The sequence below is a fragment of the Notothenia coriiceps genome, unplaced genomic scaffold, assembly GCF_000735185.1.
Source record: "Notothenia coriiceps isolate Sejong01 unplaced genomic scaffold, NC01 NC01_scaffold00031495, whole genome shotgun sequence".
In the NCBI taxonomy this organism is placed as follows: Eukaryota; Metazoa; Chordata; class Actinopteri; order Perciformes; family Nototheniidae; genus Notothenia; species Notothenia coriiceps.
The window spans coordinates 353,369-363,888 of record NW_011364196.1 but is presented as its reverse complement, the minus strand read 5'-3'; the positions used below and the strand labels follow the sequence as shown (position 1 = coordinate 363,888).

Here is a 10,520-nt window from a genome sequence, read left to right as displayed (position 1 = left end):
CTTCCCCCCCCCCCCCTCCCTTTTGGTGTACACCATGCTGACTTCTTGAACACGCCTCAGTCCACAGTAAGGGATTGTCTAGTGTAATCTTCTGAAGTTATGTATGCTGCGGCCCTTCTTTCTTTAAACTGCTGCATCTCGCGACTGCAGTGATCCCTGCGGGCTAATGGGCTCATTTGCTGCTCTGTAGCGCTTCTACGAGAGTCAAGAGCGGGAGCTGAACCCCTCAGGAGGGTCTGGAGCAGTGTACTGCTGGCATGTGTTAGTGCACTGCTCCTCATGCTGTGACAAATTCCAAGACATTTTGGGGATTTGACAAGCTGTACCTCCCGCTGTGTCACTGTAGTGCGAGTTCTGGCACTGTGTTCGGCACGTGGAGTCTCCTCTGCTCTGCCTTGATTGTTTTACCTGTCTTTTCTTGTGAGCAATGAATTGCATGCTCAGAGCTGTCCTCCCCCCCCCTCCGAGAGAGTCAGAGCAGAGAGACAGACTGACAGACCAGACAGGCAGGGAGACAGTCTGACAGGCAGGCGGGCTGCATTACACACACACAAAGACGAACACACACACACACACACACACACACACACACACACACACACACACACACACACACACACACACACACACACAGAGGGAATTCCAGACAATAATACAACAGGGATGTCTGTCTAGCTTTGAGTTCCTCCTTGAGTGTGATGTATAACAACAGCATTGTATAAAAGTTAATAAGATCTGAAGGTGGTGTATGCTTTATGGAGAGAAGTGGCTTTGTCCTTGAGGCTGACAGTTTATAGACAGTTAAAGTGCATGTAGGCCTTTTACTGTAAACATTCAGAAAAACTTTGTTTCTCCAAGCATGTTTTCTCCCAAGTTAGCTCAGCACAAACGTTTCAGTGATGGCTTTGTGCTATCACACTGGCTGTATTAAAATCCCAATAAGAATGTCAATATTACTTTTCAGTTGACCAAGGAGGGGCACTTAGTATATATCAGGGGCCACAATAGTGGAAATCTTCTGCGAATAGAAAAATGGCTAATCCCTTTGCCTTCTTCTTCGTAACATTATCTCATCAGTTAATTAGAGTGAGAATTGATCATATGTCTGGACCACCATCCTCGCTGTCCTGCGTGTGTGTGTGTGTGTGAAAATATGCAAGACAGGGGCCCCAGCACTTCCTGCAGATTCAGACGATGTTGTGTGTCTGCATGTGTGTGTTTTTGGTGTCTGAAAAGAAGAAGGAGGGGGCTTTGAATTCAACAGGACCCCCATTGCTTGGTGTTTGAGTAGAGTTTTGGCATTCTGTCTTTTGTCTGTTTTGTTTTGAGCACTGCCCCTCCACCCCCCACTGCCACCACCCCCCCCTCGTCTCTCTCCCTCTTCTGTGTCTGTTGGCTGATGAGTTTGTCTCTTTGTCTGGATTCAGTCAGACACTGCGTCACCTCCTGCCTACAGACACACAGACTCAGAGATAACATCACAGTGGCAGAGACTGAGGGAGGGAGGATGGGGGAGCGAGGAGAGACAGATGTACAGACAGAACCCTAGCAGTGGGGGGATGGGTATCTCTCACACATCAATCATTGGCTATGTGCCGTGAAGCCAGCTTGTTGTAGTAGTTCATAGTTCAATACTCAGTACTCACTCTACCGGTGCTAATGAATGCTTTGATTTCAATGGGGAAAAGGGCCCAAGGTGCGTTCACATACTAACTTCTCGCCAGTAGTGAAACAGTAGAATGACAAACGTGTGTGTGTGTGTGTGTGTGTGTGTGTGTGTGTGTGTGTGTGTGTGTGTGTGTGTGTGTGTGTGTGTGTGTGTGTGTGTGTGTGTGTGTGTGTGTGTGTGAAATACCTCAGGATTGTGACGGGGGCTGTAATTACTTGTCAGTCTCAGGTAACTCAAGTCAGGATCTCTCTCCCATCTCTGATCTGAGATAACAGGGATAGAAGGCACAGGGGAAGAACATTAGATTTAAGATGCCATTAATTTGATCTGCAGTGGGATGTTCTTGTGTGCATGCCAGAGAAGCTCTCAACAGAACTGTCTCCAATGAAGCTGTGTCGGCAGTTAAATACAGGTTTGCTCAGGGTCAAGTGTGATAATGGAACAAGTGCAAGATTTCTTTCCAGAAACCTAAAACCAACAAAACATAGAGTGTCATCACGAGGAGTTAATTGAGCCACACATTATCTTCAGGGTATGAAGCGTTATCCTCCCCCTCAGAGCTGATGGTATAGATATGGAAGTAGTCAGAGCTACACACAAGCAGGGAGGACAGAGGGCGAGCCAGGCTGTTCAGTGTGTGGGTGGTACTGAGAGAGAGCGAGAGAAACACACGGAGCAGCAAGGCAGCTAGCTAGGGGAAAAGAGTGCAGGCTGCTTCCCCCGTGGGACTGCAGCATGGCTGTGGAAGAACAGAGCTAGCATGTCTCTGCGAGTGTATATGTGTGTGAAAAAGTGGGGGTTGGGATGCAAATTAAGCTAATGTGTGTGTGCACATATATGTCAGCGGGCTCTGGCTTAGCATTCATTATGTTTCAGTGCGGGGTTGTTGATATAAAAGCAGCCAAATCGGGGGAAAAATACATTCTTGTAGTGCTCGTTTTAAGTGGAGCCCAAAAATCTCCTCCAAAAAAAGTAGAATTGTATAAATAATTCACTATCTGGCACTGTGTTTTTTATTTCGTGGGTGGACTATGCTGTTCTGATGATAGGTTCCACTTCCTGTCGCCACCATTTTGTATTATTGTAATCATTTCTACCATTGTATTAAAGCAAAGTGTTCTGAGAGGCTCTTTGTATGTGAGTGGATAAATCCTGAACTGTGAGCTGTAGGCGAAGCACTAGTTCGGAAAAAGTCATACCTTCTTGATGTATGCCCTGACAGTAGATGCTGTCTCTTTGTACAGTATGTTGCTATGGAGATAAAGCAATCATGCTGCATAAATTATATGGGTGAAAAGGTGGATATTCTATTTTTAAAACAGACACAATTCATTGAAATATAAATATTCTAATCAACATATCTTTGGAAATCATGTTTTTGGTGAACCCAATCCCTCAATGGGAGGTCCTGCCACCATGGTGCAAAGTCATCTGTCTGTCTGTACACACACTGAATGGTTCACTGTGTGCAGGAAATTGTAGTTTATTTTCATACAAAGACAAGCTTGAACAACGTGAAACTTGATAGACGGGCTTGGTGTCTTATTCATGTCCTCCTCACCTTTTGATGCACATGCAATCATAAAAAAACTATTATTATTTCCACATCTTTAGCCCGTCCCACTGGTTTCACTGGAATTGTGTTATTGATTGGTGGAAACATTCATTCATTGTTATTTCAACAACCAATACCAAGGCTCTTCTTAAACAGAGACATGTTTGCACCAAGCAACTCTACTATATCGTCAGCATTTGATCCGAGGGTGTTAAATATATATTGTGATGTAATTCTTGAACACCAACTGTATAGACAATCACAGCCCTTTTTCTCATTGACGCAAAAGCAAAAGAAGCTCCATGTTGAATATTGCTCATTTGCTCTTATAGACCCAGAGATGTTAATGCATAGATAGTTACCACATGACGACAAAATTGCTGATGTCAGGAAACCCATATTGTCTCATGGCCCCTTAGCTGTTCTGAAATTAATGTAAACCACTTCCCCCTATGGCTCATTGTTTGTTTTAAACGGTAACTATATATACCTGGCTATATGTAATAAAATAGGTCAAGAAATTGCGATCATTCACTGAAAACATATAGTCATTCTTCACCAATTAAATGAGTTCTTCTTTAGCTGAAGCTAAGCAGCAAGTCATAATTAAGGACCGTAAATGTTTCTTTTATAAAGAGTCATATTCCGCACCCACATCAGTTACCCAGGTTTGTTGCTGACTGAGGCTTTCCTTCTCTCTCCAGGGCCATTTCACACTTTAGGCATCACAGGACTTCAGCACACTATTAACATGGACGGCAGGGACGAATTCACCGAAGACAGTGAATGCTGCAGCAGCAACAACTCCCAGGAAGTACAAGAGCAGGATAGCATCTCAGGTAAAGGATGAAGGGCCGGGGCAGGGGAGCACTGGAGGGACTCTGTGGGACGTCCTGGGACTGAGGGGCGTTAGTGAGAGTAAGCCCTGCTCTGTGTTCTGTTGTCTGTCTGTATTGATAGGGATGTGTTTGCCTCCATAGAAGACAGCGAGAGTGACCTTGACAACCACGGTGAAGACTCGTCCTCCAACACCTCCGCTGACGACCACATGTCCACCAAGAGAACGCAGTGCCGACTTCAAGGAGCGGGGGTCAAAGAGGTGAGGGAGGGGGGGGAAATCCTGGTTTAAAGTGGTATTGTTTATGCCTTTGACAGTATTTTAAAGTGTCTAGTTTAAATATATGTTACAATATAGGCCTTCACTGTACTGAGGTGTTGGTGGTGTTGCTGCATGAACATACAAACTCCAGAGAGCTATATTATTGAAATGTGTCACAGTGTAGGGGCCTAGCTTCCATTTGGAAAACATGGCACATCACATGTGGCAAGACTGTTGGCTGTGAAAATGTAGAACTTAATAATCTCTCATCCCCCAGCAGTGCCTGAAACAGCAGTTGATGTGAATATTAATTTGGATATGGATCTGTGTAGGAAAACATACCACTGTATTTGATGGGTTTTGCTCAAGTTACTGCGCAAGTATATCGTATTTTACTAACTGTGGATTCACAGATAGTGAATATTAAGTTATATTAGATTCAAGAATGGCAGAAAATGCTGTTTTCAATCATGGATCTTTTCTATGTTATATGTGATATTAAACTGAATATCTTTAGGATTTGGACTCACAAAACAGGACTTATAAAGACATCACCTCAGGCTTTGAAAAACTTTGATGGACATTTGCCACGATGTTTGACATTTATTGGACCAATAATTGAGAAAATACTTAGCAAATTAATCAATACAATTAAAAGTAATCTGTATTGTCAGCCCTCGTTGCATACATGTTCATGCTAAGAAAAAAAGCAGATCATTTGAATGAATTACTTTGGGTATAGAAAGTAACAGGAAGTACTGATATCTCGTACATCTGACATTTACACAATGTTTCCTTTTCATCAGACCATCCGTTAAAACAGTGAAACTCAAACTGTGTTTCAAGAAGTTGTAAGGCAGTGTGCAGATATATTTTCAAGCTCTTATTTTGACCATAAGATCTTAATTTGTTAAATCATCTTCAACCTCTTGATCGTTAGGTTTATATCAAATTGGTATAAGAGGTATTTATAAAAAGTAGCAGGAACCATGTCTGTGGGATGTGACAACTTGTGACAAAGTATCCGCCTACGCAATAAAGAAAATGGCAAGCGCTTTCATTTAATGGACTTGAACAGAACACCCCTGGCATCAGCCAATATGTTTTGTGCGCAGACCTTCTGTTTGAAAATGTCATGCATTTCAGCTTGTGTGTGAGTCACATCTGTGAAAGCACACATCATCAAGTCACTGTTAATGAATCACTGGGGGTTTGTGGGAAATGGTGCTTAATCACGCTCTCAACACATCTCCATATACCACTTGTAGAAACGCTCCAGCTAGAAACATAAAGTGAGAAGTGACTCCACAAAGGAAAAAAATGTGCCGTGCTTTTAAGAATCCATCGTTTTATGTTTATAATCAGCTGTCAGCATACTAAGTTCCAAAGAGGAGGATGTACTTTGCTTTTGAATTGTAATAAGTTACACATTAACACATAATTACTTTCTGGCATTTATTGACTTTGCTAATACATAGCTGAAAACAGCGGAAACACAGCTGAAAAGTACAAAGTTAAAGATGGCAGTGCAAACGTCATAAGAGTTCAAAACAGATTACTGCCAATTTATATATTAAAAGTATTTCAACATGTTTTTAATGGTGCTTGTTTTCTTCAGGAGAGCGAGGAAGGGGGAGACAACTGCATCAACTTTGTGTGTCCGCTCTGCTCACTGGACTTCAGCAGCCCTGAGAAGCTCATCTCCCATGTCTACCAGGTGAGAACAACACTGTCTCGCCTGTCCTAATATAGTACAGAGTTTACACCCCTCAGTCCGGTCTGTTTCTATAAGCTGGTGGTGGGCTGTAACCTTTAAAGCCCCTAAGTGGCTTCCAGCATCAGTACAGCACTCGACTGTATGATATAGTGCTTACTATGTCATGTGACTGCCTAGGAGTCTCACACTTCAAAAATATTCATTCATTTCACTGGACTCCACACCTTTCTCTGTCCTTTGTTTATGTGATCACTTAATATCCAGGAGCTGAGTTATACCTTGCAGAATGCTGACACTCAACCATGTTCATATCTTTTTGCAAATGGCGGGTATTTTGTGGTTGTTGTTGTTGCTAAAGATGCTATCAGATGAGTGTAATGTTGAGCAATTACCACAGCATCTCCCTCGGTCTGCATTCTTGGCACTGAAGATTTGAATGTTTCTCAAATAGTTGTATTTCTAACATATTTAAATGTTTTTATACTTGTAGACTTTATAAAAAAAAAAGGTTAAGCTGGATTAGTGTTCAATTTAGAGCACTAATTAAAAAAGCATTGTGGAAGTTCCCAGGATTTTCAACAGCATTTATGATAAAATGGCAACTCAACATGCTTATGGGGCGGTGGTGGCAAAGTCGATAGGGAGTTGGCTTGGCAACTGGAAGGTCACCAGTTCAAGTCCCGGCAAGACCAAGTGCTACCGAGGTGTCCCTGAGCAAGGTTCCCTACACTGCTCCCCGCGCCGTTCAAAATGGCAGCACACTGCTCCTAACACTAGGATGGGTCAAATCCAGAGAAACAATTTCCCCACGAGGGATTAATAAAAGTCAATTTTATCTTAATTTATCTTATATCTGTGTATACTGTACAAAACTCTACCATACCATCAAATAAGATTATTATTTGTACCATTCCTTAAAATAGATTTGATAGGAATAATATACACATGTTCAATATTTGATCAATTTGAATAATTCACTATCTACAGTTTAAAATATGTTGAATGAGTCCATTCATTTTGTATGTGGTATATTTTAAATGTCCTTTTCTTTCCCAGTTCCATGTTCTGATCTTGTTTTGCTGTCATTAACAGCACACCAGTATGATGAGCAGCAGTAAGAGCTACGTGTGCCCGGTGTGTGGGCGCGCCCTGAGTTCGCCTGGCTCGCTCGGGCGCCATCTTCTCATCCACTCCGAGGACCGCCTGTCCAACTGCGCTGTCTGCGGGGCGCGCTTCACAGACACCAACAACTTTGACAGGTTTGGCTCATCTCCATAGAATCTCTTGTCTTTAATCCCCATTGCTTTCATATTTAAAAATAAACCATATATTTAGATGAATTATTATTATAGCCCCAAAGTGTTTCTATTTGATTTTAAATTAATTACATCTCTATCAAAAATGACGCTGTTCTATGTCAAAAATGTTAGGTCAGTTGCTTCCACAGTTATCAAGTAAATGAATTAATAATGAATGAATAATAAGTCATAAAAATCAATAATTCAAAATGCAGTTTTACGGTTTTGCTGCTGCTCTTTTCTATAGATCTTTAAACCTTTCAACAAGATCTAAGGGTTCAGTAAGCTTCAGATTATTTATCAACCTACTACAAAGGCAGCAGACCTCACTGATTTAGCAGGAGGAACTATTTTGAATAGCGCAGTAAAAAATTTTTTTATAATTGTTAGAATTTGTTAGAAATCCTTGAAAGACGTAAGTAGGTTTTAATAAAAAAAATTGGATGGAACTAAGTATTTGATTAAAAGGTGTAGAGAACTTTCTGAAAATGAAGTGATAATTAGTCTTACATTCAGCATGTTCCAACACAATGGAGCTGTGCTTCTCAAAGTAAGAGATCAGGCAGGAGGCAGAGCATGAGGGATGAATATAATTAGTACTGCTTTGACAGATTTAATGGAAGTAAACATGCAAGTTGCTTAGCAACCACCATTATGTTTCAGATTTGGACAGCAATGGCAAGGTCAGGACATGTAATCTAAAATGTAATCTGAAAAATCACGACCTATAATTATAGTCAGATGTAATTGCAAATAAAACACCATAAGTATAAACTGAGCGCTGATGGTGATGGAGTGTATTTATATGAGCTGTGAATAAAGGAAGATTTAAAGCACCTGTTAGGAAGATGTGTTATACGGTAGCAGTATGCTAAACTCCTCTCTCAGTTAAACGCAGGTCACGAGACATATTGCCTACCTCATCTCTCAAATAAATAGTTGGGAAAGCATCAGAACAGGATGAAGCCAGAATAACTTGAGTCTAAGAATATATAACCATACGGACCAGGTGGTCCTAACAAGCTGTTGGCATGAACACAAGCAACAGAAAATGTAAAGTGTATTTTTTCTCATTTATATTGCAAGCTGAATATTCCAAACAATACAAGCTGTTATTCGACAAATCGTTGTATTTATCAGCCTTTGATGCAGACTGGTGATAGTAACTAGGATACAGGACTTGGAACAGAATTGATCAAAGAGAGCAGCAAATGTGCCCTGATGTGCCTTCAGAGCTGAATACGAGCAAAGAAATGGAGAAAATAAAAAAAATAACATAAAATTCACCTTTTTAAGCTGTATAAATGTAATTATAGAATTGTGTCAACTGAGGCAAGTGAAAGAAAACACACCAACATAAAAGGATGCAGTGATCAGGACGTCAGATTAAGAAAGGAGAAAATATATATCTGAGCCTAATGCTTCTTAGAAAGCCTCAAGGCACAAGTAACCAGCTATTTATTTATTTACTGTGTTGTTTTCTTAGGGAGAAGCTGAAAGATGTCATCGACACCTCCAGGATGGATCTGATGGACGGGCGGGACACGTGCTCCATGTCCCTCTCCAGCAGCCCCATGAACAGCCCGGACCACGCAGCAGGGCCCAGCCCCAGCTCCTGTCAGGGCCCCCCCCCCTGTCAGGCCCCTGACCCCAACATGTGTCAAGCCCATCGCACCTGCCAGGCTCCAGACCACCACCCCAGCCAGTGCCACGGCCCCCGGCAGTGTCAGGGCCTAGGACCCTGCGCGGGCTCTGACCAAGGACCCTCCTTTCCCTCTCTGCCCGACAGCCTCCTCTCGGACGGGCCCTCACTGGGGTCCATCCCCGACGCTCTGAACTCCTCCCCCCCAGGCTTCCCTCCCATCTCAGACATCCTGAGCCCCATGCCGGTGTATCCTGCCGGAGTTCTGCTGGTGTGCAACAGCTGCATCGCCTACCAGCAGCTGATGGAGGCTCAGTCTCCCATGCGAAAATGGGCCCTACGTAGGAAGAACGAGCCCGTCGAGGCCCGCATGTATCGGCTGGAGCGCGAGCGCACGGCGAAGAAGAACAAGAGGGCGTGCGAGTCGGAGGACGAGAGGGAAGTCAGGAGGCTGCGGGACCGCGAGGCCAAGCGCATGCAGAGGATGCAGGAGTCCGAGGACCAGCGGTCGCGCAGGCTGCAAAGAGACAGGGAGGCCATGCGCATGAAAAGAGCCAATGAGACGCCGGAGAAGAGGCAGGCCAGGCTGATCCGAGAGAGGGAGGCCAAGAGGATCAAGAGGCGGCTGGAGAAGATCGACCCCGCCCTGAGGACACAGATCGAGCACGACCCCGCGGCCATGGCTGCCCTCACAGCAGACATGAGTCTCTTCCAGTTCCCCTGCCCCATGCCGGTCCCTTCCATGGATAACGGTCTGTTCATGAAGATGCCCTAATGGCGGGAAAACATCGGGCCTCTAGCAGCGACTATAGCCGCTTTCACACCAAGTACTTAGCCGGTACTTGTCCCCGGTACTTGTCCCCCCCGGTACTTGTTCCCCCCCGAACTCTTTAGTCCCTCGAACTGTCCTAGTAGATCGCGTTATCAACGGAACAAGTCCCTGAGGGAGGATTAGGCAAATGAAGCCGTTGACGTCACTTCTTCTTCTTCTGCTTTGGGTTCACAAAACTTTTCGGAGTTTTACGGGGCGTGGTTTGCAATTCGCCCAGCCAATCAGAAATTGTTAGTGTGGCCGACACACCCAGGAACCATTTCCTCCTCAGGAAAGTACTACCTCTCTAGCAGGGACTATCTGGGGGTGCAAAGGTTTGTGTGAACTAGGGACTAGTTCCAGACCCTTTTTGGTGTAAAACCAAATCTCCCCCCCATATCGGCCTAGTTCGGGGGGAAAAGTACTCCGGTGTGAAAGCGCCTATTAACTCTGCCCTCTGGTCACAGTGAACCATTCCTCGCTGGTTTACCTCCAGCTTCTTCTGTGTCGCACAGACTAACTAATTTATTACAGTATAGAAAGCCTTGGGAACAGGGTTGAGAATGTTTCATATTGTATGGATGAGAGCATGTTGTAAAGAGATTTATCTGTTGGTCAGTGGGCATAGTTCATTCTAGTAGGAGCAGTTATACTTCCTTTGATGGCGGAAAAAATAGTCTTTTTGCACATGGACCTTCAGTGACGGGAGTGGGAACTTTGTAGCCGCAG

General features: G+C 43.7%; 1 protein-coding gene across 1 annotated transcript in view; it reads left to right on the top strand.

Moving 5' to 3' along the window:
* Positions 1–10,514, top strand: part of znf821 (zinc finger protein 821) — a 15,166-nt gene extending 4,652 nt beyond the window's left edge. Inside the window, exons 2-6 of the mRNA XM_010788019.1 lie at positions 3,929–4,063; positions 4,205–4,323; positions 5,942–6,040; positions 7,133–7,299; positions 8,825–10,514. Of these exons, the coding sequence (XP_010786321.1) occupies positions 3,929–4,063; positions 4,205–4,323; positions 5,942–6,040; positions 7,133–7,299; positions 8,825–9,755 (1,451 nt within the window). The 3' untranslated portion in view covers positions 9,756–10,514. The remainder of the gene's footprint in view (positions 1–3,928; positions 4,064–4,204; positions 4,324–5,941; positions 6,041–7,132; positions 7,300–8,824) is intronic.
* The last annotated feature ends 6 nt before the right edge of the window (positions 10,515–10,520 follow it).